The 21,162-nt window shown below is 40.7% G+C and overlaps 1 protein-coding gene across 2 annotated transcripts in view; it reads right to left on the bottom strand.

Moving 5' to 3' along the window:
• Positions 1 to 1,128: 1,128 nt before the first annotated feature.
• The window catches only part of ZC2HC1B (zinc finger C2HC-type containing 1B), a 45,403-nt gene continuing 25,369 nt past the window's right edge, over positions 1,129 to 21,162 (bottom strand). For both annotated transcript variants that reach the window (XM_047733690.1, XM_047733689.1), the window contains exons 5-8: positions 13,029 to 13,168; positions 9,698 to 9,806; positions 1,829 to 1,913; positions 1,129 to 1,350 (exon numbers count right to left, since the gene is read on the bottom strand). In XM_047733690.1, coding sequence (XP_047589646.1) covers positions 1,843 to 1,913; positions 9,698 to 9,806; positions 13,029 to 13,168 — 320 coding nt within the window. In that variant the 3' untranslated portion in view covers positions 1,129 to 1,350; positions 1,829 to 1,842. The remainder of the gene's footprint in view (positions 1,351 to 1,828; positions 1,914 to 9,697; positions 9,807 to 13,028; positions 13,169 to 21,162) is intronic.

Below are 21,162 nucleotides of genomic sequence, written 5' to 3'. Positions count from 1 at the left end.
CTCTGCCTACTTGTGATCTCTGTCTGTCAAATAAATAAATAAAAAATCTTTAAAAAAAAAAAAAAAGAAGCCTATTGGCCAATGTGAGAAACCCTGGCCCACAGCCCTTACCAGTGATGCCGAGGACCATGACAAGCAGCAGACAAGTGGCCTGGGGCTTGGTTTTAGTATGTGGAACTGATGTGGTTGAGCCTTAATGTACAGTTTAAGCTGGGGGTAGGAAAGGAGACAAAAGGATAAAGGTTACCTCTTCAAAGAAATCCCCTGGGATAACTACCTCCATTCCTATATCCGCTCTTACCTCTCCGAGAGAAGGTGATCTGCCAGAGCATAAGGAGTGAGTGAGTACTGGCTCACCTTAGCAAAATCTCCCAAGATCCATTCATAGAAGCTTCTACAAATACTTTTATGTGGCTTAGTAGTCTTCAGTCTGTTCCAAGACACGTATTTCCCTGAGCATTAAACAGCATTAGGTTCCCAAAATACAGATCCTAAGAGATTCAGGTGGTTGTGGTTGCTGCACTGCATGTGGGAGTAGGTTGGGATTCTCCTGCTTAAATTTAGACAAGAAAAATGGCTTAATTCCCAACCGAAATTCCCTGGGGTTAAGGAAAACAATACAAGTTCTTACATGAAAAAGCATAAGTATAAAGGTCTCTACAAAAAGAGTTTCTTTACCCTGAGGACAGCAAAAAGAAGGAACAGTTGAGACACCACCTCCCAACAGAGCCATATAAACCAGTGGTGGAATGATCAGCTGGCTTCTGATTCAGCCATGATAAATAAATAGCCTGAGTCCACTTAAAAGCATCCTTCCCACAGGAGGGGAGGGTTATCCTAACCATCCCTCCATGTCAGTGTTTCCCCACAAGCCATGTGCACTGCTGTGAGACAATTCTTCATGGTATACAGATGGACACTTAAAATAGGAGCAGTTGCTGATTAAAGTTCATTAGAACCAAATATTAAAAACAGGATTTTATGTTACATAGACTGAAGATAGGTAAAACACTATTTTCCTAGCTAAGTAAATAATGATAGTAAAACTCCAAAGACTGTTTTAGTAAAAGGTTCTAACATCAAAGCAACATTTCTTTAAAAAACCTATTAAATGTAATTAAAACGAAAAAAATATCAACCACTGTCATACAGGTTGATGTGTTGTTTAATATTGTTTTGAAAATTGTAAAGGGAGTAATGAGGAAGAAAAGGTGAATCTGGTTTTTACTTGTTCTCCATGATTTCTCAAGAAGAGTTGTAGGCTTATAAACAGCCATCTGCCTTTCCTTCCCCTTAGGTGGCATTCCTGGGTGCATAGCCATCCAGGCTGAGGCGTTCAAGGGAGACAGTCTGAAAACAATAAAAGGCATTTACTTTAGAACTTCATTGTTTCCACACTGAGAAAGTTAAATAATATAGGCATCTTTACATTTTTAATTGTTTTAACAAACTATTCACAATATCAAGAAAATTTAAAGTCTCTACAGCAGCCCTGATATTCACTATCTCAGGGAACTGTCCCTTTTGAGGGAAATGTGTTTGGAAAAAGGGACACAGTGGTAACTTCCAGGGCAAAATGAGGACTCATTCCCCTTTCCTGTTAAGCCCCATCAGAAGCTGAATATCATTTTCAAACTATATGTTTAACAAAAGGGTATGTTTTAAGAGCACACATTTTACTAACTCAACTGAAGTCTTACCCAGATTCCTCTTTGGTTTGCCTGCTATGGTTTCATTCTCTTAAAGGCTTACTAACTGTATCTTTTACACATTTGATGATCAGGAACACCCAGATTAGAGGTTATTATTATTTTTTTTTTTATCTTACCTGGTCTCTAGGAGTTAATCTTTTTTAGAAGATTTAGTAAATCCCTGTCTGAGTTTTGCTCCAGAAGCAGGGTCCACAGCTAATCCTTTGCAGACATAAACAGATTTGTTATTATGTAAAAGCAAACATTAGCAAGAAAAAAAAGGAATGATTATGAAATCCTCACATTGGATTCAAAAGTCTCTCTTCTTCCTTTTTGTTTTGTTTTGTTTTGTAGCTATAGACAAGTACTCAGTCTCTATCCTGGGCCAAATAATAAGAAAATAGTGTGGGTCTCAGGCACCTTTTTTCCTCTGCCCCTAGCCCTTCACTTACTCTGGATGGGCCCTCTGGATCACCATCTCAGATGGCCGGCCATTTAAACAATCTGACTCTCACCACCTCTCCCCTCTGCTATCCTGGCTTTCGAAATGTTCCCTGAGTATATCATGTCTTTACAGTTCTTTGCATGCTCTCATTCCAGAAAGGGTTTGATAAGCCTTATGGAAGCATGAGATGCCTTTCCTCCCAGGGGTTATTTACATAGTGATGGGCTCATTCCACAAACAGGATTCTTTTCCTTTGTGCCCAGCAGCACTATTAAGCATGAGGATGAAGAAGCTTACAGACAGAAGCATGCCATACCATGGTCTGTTTTGTGCCACATGGTATGGGATAGGAGTCTCAGAGAAATCACTTTTTATAATTTTTTTTTTTTAATTTGACAGAGAGATCACAAGCAGGCAGAGAGGCAGGCAGAGAGAGAGAGGAGGAAGCAGGCTCCCCAAGAGAGCAGAGAGCCCGATGCGGGGCTCGATCCCAGGACTCCGAGATCATGACCTGAGCCGAAGGCAGCGGCTTAACCCACTGAGCCACCCAGGCGCCCCGAAATCACTTTTTATAAAATGGAACAATTCCCCTCTGTCCTAGAGCCCTCCATTCTACTCAGTGTTTTATGAAGGGGAAGTCATCAAACAACCCAAGAAATGGTGAATCAAATTATCCAAAGACACAGGAATATAGTTTTCAGTGTTCATTTTACCAGGAGATCTACAAGTTGTAGGTCTTCCAAAAAATCAGCAGCTGACCCTCTGATACTCATTATATTTGCTACATAATTAAACGAGCTAAGCAGGGGATGCTAGTATAGGTAAGATGCTCAGCTTCATCAAACCCAGTGGTTCCGGAAATAAAAGCAGAGCCCATCCCACCGAAGTTGTACCCTCAAGAAAAGAGCCACTAAAGAGAGATCCACTGACTAGGTTATAAACTCACTTTCCATCTGGACATTAGAATCTTTGTGTGAATGAAGGAAGATCTACCCCTTACTCCAAAACAACTATATATATATAACTTACATATTACATCATATTACATAGTAAATATATTTGTAGGCTTGTAGATGTAGATGTAGGTAATTAAGCTATAAATGCGTATCTTCTTAATGTTTCCATGTTGGACCCAGTTTTTCCACAGCAGATGAGGATCTGGTTGGCTCTACCCCATTCTATGGAATTACTTGAGCAAGTTAGCCTCTCTGTGCTTCCCTTGCCTATAAACCAGAAATCCAAACAGCATGTTTAGCCCTGTTGCCATTGTGGGGATTAAATGAGTTAATATATGTAGTGCTTAGAAGAGTGTCCAATATAAATCTGGACTATCCGTGACAAAGGGAGTTACTTAGCGCAGCAAAAAAGTAGAAGCAATCTACTTGCTTGACACCAGGAAAAGAGCTAAATAAGTCATCTTGTGATACTGTTTTAAAAACACCACTGCCTCTTTTGCAATAGGGAAATCTTCAGAACGTGTCAGTGAAAAAAAATCAGGATGTGTATAGGGCCTATAATCCTAAACTTGGTGAAAGGGGAAAAAAGAGTATAAAAAGAAAAAAATGGAAGAGGATATTGGTGTTAAACAGTGATCATGTCAGGATGGGGACTTCTGACTTTTATTTCCTTCACATCTTTTCTCCATTTTCCAATATTTTCTACACTAAGCATTCATATCTTACATGAAACTTTTCAGAAATCCTCTTTCTCAAAAGCATTTTTTGCAGACAAACAACACGGCTAGAAACAAGAAGTTCCCAGGCCACCACGATTGCCTAACTCACAGACCTGCGAGCGCCGGGGGATGCATGGGTCTGTTTTGATCATAGATAGTCTGGGCGCCTCACTGAGCCTTTATGGCTCCAGGGCCGGCCTTCCATTCTATAATTTATGTTCACACCCCAGCTCTTCCCTATGCCTTGACCAAATGGGCCATGTGTTCCAGAGTATGTCCTCTGCATTTTCATTTTCATAGCTTTATTCACTCCATCTTCAACTTTTCTCCACTGGTCAAAATCTATCTCATCCTAAAAGCTCACCCTAAAAGTCTCAACCTCTGTGAAGCTCTTCTCTCTCAGACTGATACCTCCTCCATAAAGCCTCCTGGGCAAAGTTGATCTCTTTCTTGTGTCCCCTTAGAACGTTTATTTCTGATTGTTAAAATATTCAATATGACTGATGGTTTCTCTCCCTAGACTTTTAAGAATCTATGGGCCTAAGAAATAACCATGCATAATAATCATGTGATGAATGAATGAACCCTTTGAACATCCATGGCAGCTGTGAATCAACCTCACACACTTCCCTGCATCAGAGATCTTCCTGCACTTGCTTATCTCCCCATAAAACTCTAGAATGGGTAAGAATTGTGACTTACACACGTGTACCTCCCCTGACTGTGAATTTAGGACAAAAGGCTATACATGGAAAGTACTACCTGTTTCTTTTACTCAAGAGAGTTAAGAATAAAAGCCAGAGTTTTAGGGAGTTAACTGCTAGTTAAATGAAAGACAGTAATGGGATTTATGTGGAAGGCGAGTGACACCAAGTGGCCTTAACTACTGATTATCAATCTAGAAATAGCAAAGCCTAGCAACTACAATTTTTAAGACTCACATTACAAATAGATTAAGACTGAGCAGAACAGAAACAATGGACAGTAAGATGCAAATCTGGTGTACACATGAGCCTGTTCATATTAGTGAAAGGCAGTGCTTTTCACCAACCCTTAAATATTTTTGAGAATACACCCCCTCCCAATATACTTCTTATATGTTCAATATGCTTTCTCCCCAGAATGACTCCAAATGAAATATGACTAATTTAAATGCATACCAACACTGGAAACTTTATGTTTAAACAGAAGGTGAAGGGCCCCTGGGTGGCTCAGTCAGTCAGGCTTCCAACTCTTGAATTCGGCTGAAGTCATGATCTCAGGGTCATGAGTTTGAGTCCTACATTGGAACTCCACACTGAGTGTGGAGCCTGTTTAAGATTCTCTCTCTCCCCCTCTCCTTCTGCCCCTCCCCACCCCTGCTCTCATGCATGCTCTAAAATAAATGAATCTTTAGAAAACAAATGTAAGCAGGTGAGGTTACAGGGAAGGCAAGAAATTAAATTTTAAAAGCATCTAAAACCTGAAATAAAACAAAAACTATCTCTTAAAGGTAATTAACATAATTCTAATTCACATGCCAGTATTTTGAGTGGGAAATTACAGAAAAGATACCTACCTTCTCTCATATATTTCAAGTATTTATTGAATACCTCACATGTGCCCTGAACAATTCTAATAGGAATGGATACAGCAATACAATTAAAAATGGGCAAAGTAGGCAGATCCCAATCTTCTTGATCCCATCCCACTCCTTTCTGGTGATGGGAGAAAAGTATGTATTAGATATTAGATAGTGATGAATGCTATTAAATGAAACTACAGAAGGAATTGTGGAGGGCTTAAGTTTAAATGGAGAGGTTGAAGGGCCTCAATCTGAAGAGGACACTCAGCAAAGAACTGAAGGGAGCAAACAATGCAGATTAGTGGGGACTGGTTTTCACCTGAAGAGCAACCAGTGTATATGGGCCCCGCGGCCAGGAATGGCAGACCTCTTATGGTCAAGGAACAACACTGAGGCGGTGATGGTACAGAATGTGCCTCCTTCTTAGCAACACCAGTGGTCCCAAATCACCATTACTAGTCAAGAACAAACATGAGTTTGCTTTGACCTACTGGCTCCTAATCTATTTTCTTATGTATCAGAATGGTGTCTCTACAACATTCTGCCTACTGTCACATAATGGGACACATCACAGGACGTGTCCCATGTACTCGGATGTGCCACATACTGGGACACAAGACTTCTGAATTCTAGTTTAGGATCTTTTCACTTAGAAAGGATCACTTGCTGCTACTTTCAAAAAAGTTACTTAGTCCAAGGAAGAAATCTTCCATTAATTTCAGCACTGTACCTGACACTTTCTTCCATTCCCAATCTTTTTGCAAGTTTACTAGACCAGGGAATGAAGGTTCTAGAGTCCATTGCTATACTTGGATTGGACTTTGCACATTGACAGAGTTCTCTAATCACAGTGAATTAAGAAATATTACCCCTAGGGGCGCCTGGGTGACACAATCAGTTAAGCATCCAACCCCTGATTTTGACTCAGGTCATGATCTCAGGGTCATGGGATCGAGCCCCGTGTCAGACTCCCCACTCACCATGGAGTCTACTTGAGATTCTCTTCCTCCCTCGGCCCCTCCACCCGATATTTTTCCTCTCTCAAATAAATAAATAAATAAATCTTTAAAAAATTCCCTCCTCGGGGCATCTGGGTGGCTCAGTGGGTAAATGTTCAACAAATTTTGCTATAGCCATACCATGGAACACTACTCAATAAAAAGGAACAAAATACTGATATGTACATGGATAAATATCAAAAACATTAAGTGAGGGGCACCTGGGTGGCTCAGTGGGTTAAAGCCTCTGCCTTCAGCTCAGGTCATGATCCCGGGGTCCTGGGATGGAGCCCTGCATTGGGCTCTCTGCTCAGCGGGGAGCCTGCTTCCCACCACCTCTCTCTCTGCTTCCCTCTCTGCCTACTTGCGATCTCTGTCTGTCAAATGAATAAATAAAATCTTTAAAAATAAATGTAAATAAATAAATAGAAAATTCCCTCCTGGCAAGTAAGCTTTAACCTCAAACTTAAATAAAGGAGGGTTTTTCACTGGAAGAGAAGCATTATAATATAATCTTTGAAAAGATAAAAGAAACCATAATATAAAGAATTTGTCTTGGGCACCTGGGTGGCTCAGTTGATTAAACGACTGCCTTTGGCTCAGATCATGATTCTGGAGTCCCAGGACCAAGCCCTGTACGAAGTCCCACAACAGGCTCCCTGCTCAGCAGGGAGCTGGCTTCTCCCTCTGACCCTCCCTCTTCTCATGTTCTCTTTTTCATTCTCTCTCTCTCAAATAAATAAAATCTTAAAAAAAAAAATTTGTCTCTTGTGAAGGACACAATCTTTATACTTTAGAAATATAGCTTAGTGAAAGTTTTACCAAATAAACTCATATATGATTTGAATTATTTTTTTTCTAAGTGAAAATTAAAACCTCACTGTTAAGTTTTCATAGACCAGGGAAAAACTAATGATTTGGGTTTACAGGGCTATGGGGAATCTTATTAAAATGCTCCCTTCCATTTTTACCCCATGACAACTCACGAGGAATTTAAAAACTAATAATAAAGGTTTCTGGTGACTTTATGGACTGTTGAGACTAGCAGTTCCTACTTTGGTTCTCATAACACCTTCAAAATAAGACACCTGACCAGAAGCATCAATACGGTCATGGGTTAATTCACATTGCCTTCACAGTGCCACGGTGATCACAAAGAACGCCACACTGATTACGGCAGCTCAGTGAAGAGAGGTAGCAATACAGATACCTCATTCAACCCTGTTGTTTACCAGTCCCGAGCCTTGAACAAGTAACATCCTCTCTGAGCCTGTTTCCCTTTCAACAGATTAAAACATTTGGAAGCTTACTAGGAGGATAAAATGAAATGGGTCTAGCACACGGTAAGTACCATAATGGTGGTTAGGCCTTCCTGCTACTTGAAAGAAATTATTTAGTTCAGTAAGGAAACTTTCCCTTTCCTTTTTCTTCCCCAGCTTTATCGAGATATAAGTGAATAGAACATCATGTAAGTTTAAGGGGTACAATGTGATCATTTGATACACATATATATTGCAAAATAACTACGACAAAAAATGTTAACAAATCTATTACCTCAAATAGTTACCTCTGGGGTGTGTGTTTGTGTGCATGTGTTTGTGTGTGCATGCACATGTGTACAGTGAGAACATTTAAGATCTACTCTCTTAGCAACTTTCAAGTATACAATACAATATTGCTATCTATTGTTAAAACGTGTACAGGTCCCTAGCACTTGCCCTTGGGAATCTGTACCCTTACACCACTGTTTCCCTCTCTCCACCCTTACCCATGGCAACCACCATTTTATTTCCTGTTCTTATGAGTTCAATTTTTTTTAGATTCCATATGTAAATGTGATCACACAGTATTTCTCTTTCTCTGTCTGAACTATTTCACTCAGCATAATGACTCCAGTGTCCACCCATTGTTGTTACAGAAGGCAGAACTTCCTTCTTTTTATGGCTGAGTAATATTCCATTGTGTATACATACAACATCTTTAACCTTTCAACCAACAACAGACACTTAGGTTGTTTCCATATCTTGGCTATTTGTTTTCTTCTTATTTTCCACACAATACCTGACACGCTGTTATCTCCCATTACCTCACACCAGTCAGAATGGCTAAAATTAACAAGTCAGGAAATGACAGATGCTGGCGAGGATGCGGAGAAAGGGGAACCCTCCTACACTCTTGGTGGGAATGCAAGCTGGTGCAACCACTCTGGAAAACAGCATGGAGGTTCCTTAAAATGTTGAAAATAGAACTACCCTATGACCCTGCAATTGCACTGCTGGGTATTTACCCTAAAGATACAAACGTAGTGATCCGAAGGGGCACGTGCACCCGAATGTTTATAGCAGCAATGTCTACAATAGCCAAACTATGGAAAGAACCTAGATGTCCATCAACAGATGAATGGATAAAGAAGATGTGGTATATATACACAATGGAATACTATGCAGCCATCAAAAGAAATGAAATCTTGCCATTTGCGACGACGTGGATGGAACTAGAGGGTATCATGCTTAGCGAAATAAGTCAATCGGAGAAAGACAACTATCATATGATCTCCCTGATATGAGGGATAGGAGATGCAACATGGGGGGTTGAGGGGGTAGGAGAAGAGTAAATGAAACAAGATGAATTGGGAGGGAGACAAACCATAAGTGACTCTTAATCTCACAAAACAAACTGAGGGTTGAGGGGGGAGGGGGGTTGGGAGGGGGGTGGGATTATGGACACTGGGGAGGGTATGTGCTATGGTGAGTGCTGTGAAGTGTGTAAACCTGGTGATTCACAGACCTGTACCCCTGGGGATAAAAATATATGTTTATAAAAAATAAAATTAAAAAAAAAAAAAAGATTTTATTAATTTTTTTGACAGAGAGAGATCACAAGTAGGCAGAGAGGCAGGTGGGGGGGGCAGGGGGAGGAAGCAGGCTCTCCGCTGAGCAGAGATCCCGATGGAGGGCTCGATCCCAGGACCCTGTGATCACGACCCAAGCCGAAGGTAGAGGCTGAACCTGCTGAGCCACCCAGGTGTCCCTGTTATCTCCCATTCTTAACCTCTTTTCGATTTTACTAGACCAGAGAATGATGGTTTAGACCATGCTGCTGTAATGGTATCTGACTCTGTATGTTGACAGAGTTATCGAATCCTGATAAATGAGGAAAGTTCCTTCTTGCAAATAAGCTTTAACCTCAAATAAACCCACATATCTTTATATCCAAAAGCAACATTTGATGTCAAACCTTTGCCAACTGCCAACGAATTCCAAAGCTGACAGTGGTTCCCTTCTGGTCCCTCATTTGATAGCTGGCATGCTTACTCCAACTCACCTGGTCTAGTTGGGGCCACATTTGGGGGCCCCAGGGCTCTGTTCTGTAGCAGGGCTCCCACAGCACTGGTTACAGTTGGCTCTTTTTTTGGATTCATCTGAGCCTTAGCCTATAGAAAGAGCAAGACAGAGGGGGGACAACTTTGTAACCTCAGGTAGCTCACAGGAGGTAAGGCTTAACCAGCAGCAGACTGGAGTCATCGCCAGGACCCGCTGCACCCAGGGGAAGGGGACAGGCACACCCTGAACCCTAGTTCGCCTGCATCTTGCTGTTCTCAGAGCCATGTCTGAGTTTTGGCTCTTTCATTCCATAATCAACCCCTTAGGGGAGTGGTGATATGTTAATCCTGTAAAATTAGTTGTATGGAGACATAAGAAATCACTTAATGTCAATAAGGATAGTTATGGAACATTTTAGTTTTTCATTTTACTTGAAGATGATTTTGTTTTTAAATACATGAACAGAGAAGAAAAACAGACATTGGCAGACAGCAAATGTTTTAAACATGGAATTCCATCATCCCCACACCACACGCCTGCCTGCCGAGCAGCGGGAGCACAACAGCTACATTAATACAGAATAAGGACCAAAAGGTCCTTTGAGAGCTTCTTACCTAGCTACTGGTCCCAACATTTCCATGGCAACTACTGCGTAAAGATAACCTGTTACTCCAAGTGAGAATTCTCACTTGGGCAAGGATAGCTGTGAGGTTACAGCAGGCAGCTCATCCCTATCCGAAGACAGCTATTTTCAGAGGCCCATATTGGTCTCTTTTGGTTAAGGGTATAACACGTTTTTAAAGTTGATTATGTTTAAAATAGAAACACTTTTCAGCTGTGCTGTTAACAGCCCTTCACAAGTAAAACAACCCCTCCCTTTTTGTTCCACTCTGAATAAGCCTCACTATTAGCCAGGGCCCAAGTGGTGAACCTGGCAATAAGAGAAACAAGGACTGCTGTTCAGATACGGTCTACAGTGAGTTTCCGCAGAAAGCAACTAATTTTTCTTATGTGTTCCCAATCACCAGTTAGTTCTGGAAAACAAGGAGAGGAACAGGGCCAAATCACTGGTTACACTCAGGACGGCCAGCTGGCCTTCTTCAGGAATAAAAAGCACTTCCGTTTGCTGCTTCCCTGGGCTCCCTCTGGCCCCGCTAATGTGACTAACTTCGTGGACTGGTTAGAACCATTCGAAGAAACATGCTGCTTTAGAAGGTAGAGGTTTTACTTAGAAAATGTTTCCAAAATTCAGTCAAATTCAATCGCAAAGCAGTCACATACCCCCCAAATTGTGGTGCCTATCCCACCAACAAGGACTACCAGAGAGCAGGAGAGAGAGGGTAGGGCAATGGAAGGAAGAGAGGCAAAGGAGACTTATGTGCAAGGCACGTTGTTTATATTGTCTATAATCCTCCCAACAACACGGCAAGGTATAGTTTAAAGCCAGTCTCAAAGAATTTTATTGTCGTAAGTTTACCTACAGATAATGAAGTACAGAATTGAGAGTCAAACCCTGGCTACTGATTGCAGAATCTGGGCTCCTTCCACACTGCACTGCTCCCATGCTATTTCAGCATAAAGACTGAATCTCTAACTGTATTTATTGGAACCACCCTGCCTGCCCCACCAACACACTTATCTCCTCCTTCCTCTGTTTCTTTACCTAGATGTATAGTATACTACATACCTAGGCTCTGCAGCTAAAACCCTTCTTGTCGCCCCATATCCTATCAGCTTCTCAGTCCCACCCATTCTTTCTCAAATTCTCCTCCACACACAACCCTTTTGTTCTCTTACTCTGGGCCCTCATTCTTTATCTGTTGCTGTGGCTCCTAACTGTGGCCAATCCATATGAACACTAGTGGCAAAGGTGATCTTTCTAAAAAACCAATTCTGTATCACTCCAGTCTGTACTATTCCACCAGTCTACACTGCCCACAGAATGAGACATGAGGCAAATAATCAATAACTAGACAGGAAAGCTAAGAAAGTCGTTCTGCAGAGAGAAGAGCAAGCAGAAGTATATACAGCAGGATGGAAGGACAAGATGGGAAGGTGGAAAGGAGGACTTCCTGGGTTCATGGGGACTTTCCAGGTCCTGCTTTGGGTCCTTGAGCTTTTGGGTATCTATCTACTTCCTTTCCCCTCTTTCTGAACTGACTTGAGTGAAGCTCCTTTAGATCTGACGCCCCTTGCCTGTCCCTTTTCTGTCACATCCCACAGGCACTCCACACATTAGCCCCATATGGTGAGATCCTCAGGCCACAAACTGGACATTCTGTATGCTATGTCCTCCTCAACTCCCACTCTAGGCTGGTGAAGCCATCTGATATTCAAGGAGGAAATGCTGCTTCTCCTGGAAGCCTCCCATGGCTCACACTGGCCTCTTCCTCCATAGTGCTCCATATATCATCAACTACCACAACCTCCCACTGTCTTGTTTCCATGTCTTCCTCCTTCATGGAGTTACAAATGCAGATCAACCAGAACCTGGAACAGTGTCTGGGACAAAGAAATTCAGTAACTGTCTATTGTATGCGGAGACAGAGCTTAAGATTCCACAGTCCATGGGATATGCTACTGTTGGAGAGGCTCCCACCCCTATTACATACTGGATTTCATGGAAATCTTTCTAAATATGTTTCATACCCTCAAGTATTCAGACAAATTTAATCTTTCCTTGGTTTCTGAGCCATGTTTGAAACTAACAGCTTTTGCAGTATATTGTAATTATATCCCTGGGACCTCCGATGTTTATGAAGCTGTTTGCTGGACTCCAGTTCTCTTTTTATAAATCTATTGTCCTCCTGGTCAGGCAGTCATTTTACTTATCTGTATCTATTTAAACCAGCTGCTCCCTGTCACTTACTTTAACTTGCTGATTCTGCGGCTTTAAATAAAAGGCTACCAACCCTCTCCTTTACCATAGAGCAAACACACGACCTACAGAACAGTCTTCCTTGTGACAGCTTTCCCAATCAGGGAGCTTCACTTCAGGTTCACAATGCTTTTCTGGATGGTTAAGGCTGATAACTACCATTGTATGAGACAGAGTTTTACCATAATACTATAGAAAAACTACTTACATATACAAGGCTTCATCCTAAGAAGTTTTAAACACTGTAGAAATATTTTTTCTACACCACCCAAAGGTGCTGTTAGCTACAAAGCATGCCTCAAAAGAAGGCAACTTCCATGAGGATGAGCAACAGTGATCAGCTATCCTGATCCTTACACTTCTTGGGATGGGTGACTTAGGTACCTTAGCAAATTCTACCTGCTTGCCCTGAGCACACAAGGGCACAGAGCCAACACTTGGGGGAGATATTTACCTGCCCTCTGGATGCCAATTTGGCTGCTGTTTGGGCTGGATCAAAGACTCGGCGAGAAGACTGATCCTTGCAGAAATTAATATGTCGGTTGGCTGCAGTTTCATTAAACCTCCTCATACAATATGGGCATTGAATATAATCTAAATGCAAAGATAACAACAAAAGGCAATTAACACTTCAAAAACAACTCTGGAATGGACTATATGACATGAAATAAATGGGCTATCAACTCTGCTCCAACATGAAAGAACAAAGTCCCAGACTCTGGCTTGAGAAAGCTTATGCCAGAGGGAAAGGTATGTAAGAGCGCAAATAAAAGATATAGCAGGGGGGACATTTTTCTGTCTATCCATTTACATCAATTAAGAGTGTGCCTTAAAATGTTTACATGATATACTCATTAGAAAATAGACTCATTATACTTATGAATTCCCAATTAAATGAATTATTTAGTGAATCCTTATGTAAAGAAAGTAGTCCTAGAACCACAGAATGTTAGTATTGATGATGCCCTGAAGAACACAGAAGAGTCTGGAGCCCAGGCTGTGGCACCCATGGGACTGGTCACACAGAGGTTATGGAGCTACTCTCCTTTTCTATGGAAGGAGAAAGATGCTGAAAATTTGGGAGATGGGATATGAAGCCAGTGTCACTGGCAGAAAGACCCACTGCTTCTGCAGAGGCTGATTTTTTCACCGAACTCCTGAGTGAGGAAGCAAATAATAAGTTCAGGAAGGAGGTGAAGTAAAAGGAAAAAGGTGGGGTTCAAAAAGGAGAAAAGGGAGAGAAGGAGGGGTGATGGGAAACTGGTTCCAGAAACAGCTTCAGGTTTCAGTGTTAGAACCTCTCAGGCAGCTCTGTGGGTATGAGACGTCTGAGCTGCTCTGTAATACCCACTGGTCTGAATTTGGCTCTCATTTGTAAGTAATAAACAGTAAGAGAAATGGGAAGTGAGAAAGCTCCACAGTCTTTTTAGAATAAGGAGAGGCTCACAGCAAAGCCCATTTGGAGTCCACCCCTCTAAAGTAAGCAAGAATATGAGATGTTTTTGCTTTGTTTTGTTTTGTTTTAGGCACCTTTAAGGGATGACAAAGTAGATATGAGCGACATGAAAGATTTGAGACAGCCCCAACCTCAGACTCTGTATGGAAGTTTGGGTTAGTGCCTACATGTGTGGATGAATATTTGAAGCAGTGCTATCTTCAAGGTTAAGAGTTTTTTTGTTTTTTTTCTGATTTTGTTTGACAGAAAGAGACACAGTGAGATAGGGAACACAAGCAGGGAGAGTGGGAGAGGTAGAAGGAGGCTTCCTGCTGAGCAGGGAGCTCGGATGCTGGGCTTGATCCCAGGACTCTGGGATCATGACCTGAGCCGAAGGCAGACACTTAACAACTGAGCCACCCAGGTGCCACCAACGTCAGGAGCTTTTTGAAGGCATCTTTTTATACAATCTGAGGAGTTTTCTGTTTGAACAAATCATTTCCTAAAATGAATATTTATAGAATTAACAACTGGAATACACAAGAAATTGGAATATAGTAGAAGATGAGCACTTAGTCTCTCCTTTTATTTCACATTCTGGAAGGCAGTAATTAAATCAATTTGCTATGTATTGGACATTTGTTACGTGCCAGGTACTGGTTTATACTTGGGAAGTACAATGTCTCCGTCATCAAGGACTAAGCGTTCCAATACAGAAAGAGTTTTCCCACGGTGATAAATTCCTCGGACAAAAATAAAACAGGATAGCACTGGGAAATGATGAAGGCCCCACAGCCTGCCTGACTGGTTTTGAGCCCAAGCTCTTCACTTGTTGTACGTGTGAACTTCAGCAAGTTACTCAATATCCCTAAGCTTTAATTTCCCCTGTCCCTACATACCACGTATTTCACCAGGCTGTTGTGAAAGTTAACTTAGATAATCCACACTAGGGTTCAGTACAGTGGGTGGGTTCTGGGACATCCTATTACTCTAAGGAAACAGGCCTGGCAAGGTTGTGTTTCCAGCTACCAAATAGGAATGAACTTACAAAAGTAAAATTGAAAGTGCCATTATTGGGCAGAACTCATTTACAAGATGTAGGGAACAGTCTACAACTCTGCTCTTGGTTTGACTGTTTCTTCAGTTTTGCCAGCTGAGTCAAGGCTCGTATCAAAAATGCTGCTACCTGTAAGCCTATTCAGGTTAATGTACAAAGACGATGACAGCAGCAACTGCATGGCTTCCTCACTCCACCTGTCTGCTCACTGATTCATTTCCACCCTTCTGTGTGTTTGGTGCTGCCTGCCACCATGGAGACAACAAAGCTGAAGTGAATTTCCCTCCCAACAAAGGTCTCAGAGACAGCTAGAAGGCTAGGCAAAGAAGCAATTACCACTTGTGGTATAAACTTTGAAAGGAGGAAGGACTGGATGCTTCAGGGGCCCAGAGGAAGGACATGAAGCCCAGACCTAAAGGGGCAGAGAAAGGAAATTACAGCCACTCTGAGAATGGGAAAAAATTTTTTTTTGCAACAGTAATCTGAACACAGCATGACTGAGTTGCAATGTTCTACCCTCATCTCAATCTGAATCACCCCTTCCTCTATCAATAGTGGTGTCATGAACAATTGCTATTTATTTCAATACGTAATGATATTTAAGGTCTGACTACAAATGGATCCATATGATGGCTGTGGGGAAAGTGGCCAGATCTCAAAACATTAATGTAGATAAAGAAGGGTCATTTAAAAACACAAGTGTTCTGTTGAGTACCCGTGTCAATGTAGCCTGTGAAATGGGGACCAAATGTCCCAGGCCTCACTGAGAATTTCAATTATAAATATTCTATATTGTTGTTCTTATAAAGTGTCACAACATCCTGGAAAGCTGAATGATTGGCAGACTTACTTAAGCCAATAAGAATTAAACAAATGCATGTCACAAAAACTGAATCATGAAGGAATTGTGCTGTGAAAAAAAAGGAAATGACCTGCAAACTCATGCATAATAGGCTCCACTATATATAAACCCAGTTACGTCTGTATAAATTTTCTAGTATTTAAACCTGAGAATATATGGGCTAATATAAAATCCCCACAGAATCTAACTAATGGAGTAGTAATGAAAATATGCTATTTTAGATAATCATTGTGTTTGGCACATAAAATTTAAAAAAGGGCACAGGGAAGAACTTAATTATAAAGCTATATTTTAGCATAAGAATGTAAGGGCAGAAAAACAAATTGTACACTTAATGAGGCCTTACAAAGGGAATTACTTATTTTAAGGAAACAATAATCCCCACATTTTAAATCCAATGTAGAAATTAGAGAAATCCACACAGCAGGACAGCTGACATAGTTTCATTTATTTGCCTCAGGAACTGTAAAGTAGACATCACTCCTGTAGCTTCTGCTATTAAAAGGAAGTACGGCTTTTAAATCATAAAAGATTTTTTTGTTGTTGTATAAGGCTTGTTGCCAAAGTATCAAAATCATGGCCATAGATCTTTCTACTTTCACATTATTTTAAGCTACTTTTTCATTAGCACCCAGCAATAGTGAAGCAATTATTAAGATGATTTTCTGGCACACTAGAACGCCCACAACAGTTGTGGCCAGGCCTCTCAGCCAGCTGTGCCGGGAGCTAATCCCACCCCTCAGCACACCCACAGCAGCTGCAGCCAGGCCTCTCAGCCAGCTATGCCAAGGGCCAGCCCCACCCCCCAGTGCACTCACAGCAGTTATGGCCCAGTCACAACGAGAGAACACAAGCAGCCCACATACAGCACACTCCTGGAGCTCCTGGTTCTGGTGACCAGAGTGGGACTGCAATACTGTGCCCCACCAAATGTGTTCTACATAAGGCCACTATCTTCAAGATCAGGAAACATAACTGACTTACCAAATACATAGAAACAGAGAGTTAGAATGAGACAGAGAAATATGTTCCTAACCGAAGAATGAGAGAAAACCTTAAAAACAAACAACAACAAAAAACTAAACAAAAGGAGATAAGCAATCTACCGGATAAAGAGTTCAAAGTAATGGTAATAAAGATGCTCACTGTACTTGGGAGAAGAATGGATGAAGTCAATGATAACTTCAACAAAGACAGAAAATAAAAGAACCAATCAGAGCTGAAGAATACAATAGCAAAATGAAAAACACACTAGAGAATCAACACAGATTAGAGGATGCAGAAGAATGGATGATTGACATAGAAGACAGAATAGAAGAAACCATCCAAACTGAACAAGAACAAAAAATAATTTTTAAAAAAGAGAATAGGGACCTCTTTTGATGTTGAGACAACATCAAGCATATTAACATTTGTATCATGGGAGTCCCTGTAAAAGGAGAGCAAGAGAAAAAGGCAGAAATTTATTTGAAGAAATAGATGAAAACTTTCCTGAGGAAGGAAACAGACATCCAGGTCCAAGAACCAAAGAGAGTCCCAAATAAAATGAACCCAAAGAATTCTACCAAGACACATAATAATTAAAATGTCAAAAATCACACATAAAGATTCTTTTTTTTTTTTTTTAAAGATTTTATTTATTTATTTGACAGACAGAAATCACAAGTAGGCAGAGAGGCCGGCAGAGAGAGAGAGGGAGAAGCAGGCTTCCCGCTGAGCAGAGAGCCCGATTCGGGGCTTGATCCCAGGACCCTGGGATCATGACCTGAGCCGAAGGCAGAGGCTTTAACCCACTGAGCCACCCAGGCGCCCCACACATAAAGATTCTTAAGAGCAGGAAGAGAAAAGCAACTAGTTACATATAAGGCAATCCCCACATAAGGCTATCTGCTGATTTTTTAGCAGAAACTTTGCAGAAACTTTGAAAGCTAAAAAAGAGTGGCATGACCTATATTCCAAGGGCTGAAAGGAAAAATACCTACAGCCAAGAATACTCTACCTGATAACCAAAAGTTATCATTCAGAATTGAAGGGCTGATAAAGAATTTCCCAGGCAGGGGCGCCTGGGTGGCTCAGTGGGTTGAGCCTCTGCCTTTGGCTCAGGTCATGATCTCAGGGTCTTGGGATCGAGTCCCATATCAGGCTCTTTGCTTGGCGGGGAGCCTGGCTGCCGCCCCCAAACCCCGCCTGCCTCTCTACTTGTGATCTCTCCCTTCTGTCAAATAAATAAATAAAATCTTAAAAAAAAAAAAAAAAAGAATTTCCCAAACAAAAGTTAGAGTTCATCACCACTAAACCAGCCTTATAAGAAATGTTAAAGGAACCTCTTAAAGTGCAAAATAAAAGGCCATAGTCAGAAGTAAGAAAATTAGGAAAGAAACAATTTCACTGGTAAAAGCAAACATATAGTAAAGGTCAATCACTTAGAAAGCTAGTATGGAAATTAAAACACAAAAATAATAAAATGATTTATATCTACAATAACTAGTCAAGGGATACACAAAATAAAGACATAAATTATGGAGAAGGGGAGTAAAAATGTAATGCTTTTAGAATGAGTTCAAACTCAAGAGACCATCAATTTAAAAAAGACTGCTACACACAGAGGATGTTATATATAAACCTCATGGTAATCACAAACCAAAAACCTTTGATACACAAAAAAATAAGGAAAAAGGAATCTAAGCATAAGAAAGTCATCAAATCACAAGAGAGGAAAAGAAGGAAGTAACAGAGAAGAACTACAAAAAACAACCAAAAAATAAAGAACAAAATGGCAGTAAGTACATACCTATTAAAGAATTACTTTAAATGTAAATGGATGAAGTGTCCAGGGGTGCCTGAGTGGCACAGTTGGTTGGGTGTCTGACTCCTGGTTTTGGCTCAGGTCATGGTCTCAGGGTCACGGAATTGAGCCTCGTGTCAGGCTCCATGCTCAGTGTAGAGTTGACTTGGCTTTCTCTCTCCCTCTGTTCCCCCTCACCATCTCTTTCTCCATTTCCCAAATGTATAAATAAATCTTTAGGGAAAAAAAAAAGAACAGTGCTTGGGTGGCACTGTCACTTAAGTGTCCAACTCTTGTTTTCAGCTCAGGTTGTGATCTCAGGGTCATGAGATTGAGCCTTGCAATGGGCTCCATGCTCAGTATAGATTCTGCTTGGGATCCTTTCTCCCCCGCCCCTCCAGCTCGCACACTCTCTGTCTCATTCTCTCAAATAAATAAATCTTTAGCTTTTTAAAAAAGATTTTTTTCATTTATTTGACTGAGAGAGAGTGAGAGAGCACAAACACAAGCAAGGGGAGCCGCAAGCAGAGGGAGAGGGAGAAGCAGGCTTCCTGCTGAGCAGAGAGCCCAATGTGGGACTCAATCCCAGGACTCCAGGACCATGACCTGAGCAGAAGGTAGACATTTAACAGACTGAGCCACCCAGGTACCCTAATATATAAGTCTTAAAAAAAAAAAAAAAAAAAAGGAAAGAAATGGACTAAATGCTCCAATCAAAAGACATACAGTGACTGAACTGATACAAAAACAAACCCCATCTATATACTGCCTGTAAGAGACTCACTTCAGACCTAAAGACACAAACAGATAAAAATGAAGGAACAGAAAAAGATATTTCATGCAAATGGAAAAAAAAAAGTGGGGGTAGCAATACTTAATAGCAAACAAAATGACTTTTTTTTTCAAGATTTTATTTATTTATTTGTGAGAGAGAGAGAATGAGCAGGAGCAGGGAGTGGGGCAGAGGGAGAGGCAGGCTCTGTGCTGAGGAGAGTCCAATGTGGGACTTGATCCCAGGACCCTGGGATCATGATCTGAGCTGAAGGCAGACACTTAACCAAGTGAGCCACCCAGGCGTTCCTCAAACAAAATGACTTTAAAATAAGTATCGTAATTAGAGACAAAGAAAGACATTACATAATGATAAAGGGATCAATCTAACAAGAGGATATAACAATGAGAAATATCTGTGTACCTAACAGAGGAGCAACTATAACAGACAGAAAGGGAGAAATTGACAGTAATACAGTATTAGTAAAGGACTTTAACACTCCCCTTACATCAATGGATAGATCATCCAGACAGAAAATTAATAAGGAAACAATGGCTTTGAATGACATTATCAGACTTGATGGACTTAACAGAGAGATACAGGTATTTCATCCCAAAACAGCAGAATATACCTTCTTTTCAAGTGCATATGCAACATTCTCCAAAACAGATCACGTGTTAGGCCACAAAACAAGTCTCAACAAATTTAATGAGACTGAAATCATATAAATCATCTTTTCCAACCACAACAGTATAAAACAAGAAATTGATTAGAAGAAAAAAACTGGAAAAAATGCATACTTACAGGCTAAATAACATGCTACTAAACAACCAATGGGTCAAAAAAGAAATTAAAAAGGAAATAAAAATGAACACTAAAACAAAGGAATTTGAAAATGTACTATTTTTTCAAAATCTTTGGGATGGAGCAAAAGCAGTTCTAAAAAGGAAGTTTAGAGTAATACAGGCTTACCTCAAAGAAGCAAGAAAAATACCAAATAAACTATCTAACCTTACACCTGAAGAAACTACAAAAAGAACATACAAAGCCCAGAGTTAACAGAAGGAAATAACAAAAAATTAGAGCAGAAATAAATGAAATAAAGACTAAAAAAGCAATAGAGAAGATGAATTAAACTAAGAGCAGATTCTTTGAAAAGATAAACAAAACCGATAAACATTTAGCTAGGCTCATCAAGGAAAAGAGAGAATTCAAATAAATAAAACCAGAAATGAAAGAGAAGATAAAACCAACAATACAGAACTACAAAGAATTATAAGGGACTGCTATGAAAAATGAAATACCAATAAGGTGGACAACCTAGAATAAATGGGTAAATTCTTAGAAGCATTAAATCTTCCAAGACTGAGTCAGGAAGATATAGAAAATCTGAACAGACCATTTACTAGTAATGAAACTGAATCAGTAATCCAAAAACTCCAAACAAAGTCCAGGGCCAAATGGACTGACAGGTGAATTTTACCAAAACATTTTCTTAAAAAAATCTTATTCATCTGTGTGTGTGTGTGTGTGTGTGTGAGAGAGAGAGAGTGGGCGCACAGGCACAAGCAGGGGGAATGACAGGCAGAGGGACAGGCAGGCTCCGCACTGAGCAAGGAGCCCAATGTGGGACTCAATCCTAGAACCCCTGGAATCATGATCTGAGCCAAAGGTAGA

The sequence above is a fragment of the Lutra lutra genome, chromosome 6, assembly GCF_902655055.1.
Source record: "Lutra lutra chromosome 6, mLutLut1.2, whole genome shotgun sequence".
Lineage (NCBI taxonomy): Eukaryota > Metazoa > Chordata > Mammalia > Carnivora > Mustelidae > Lutra > Lutra lutra.
This window is presented reverse-complemented; position numbering and strand designations above follow the sequence as displayed.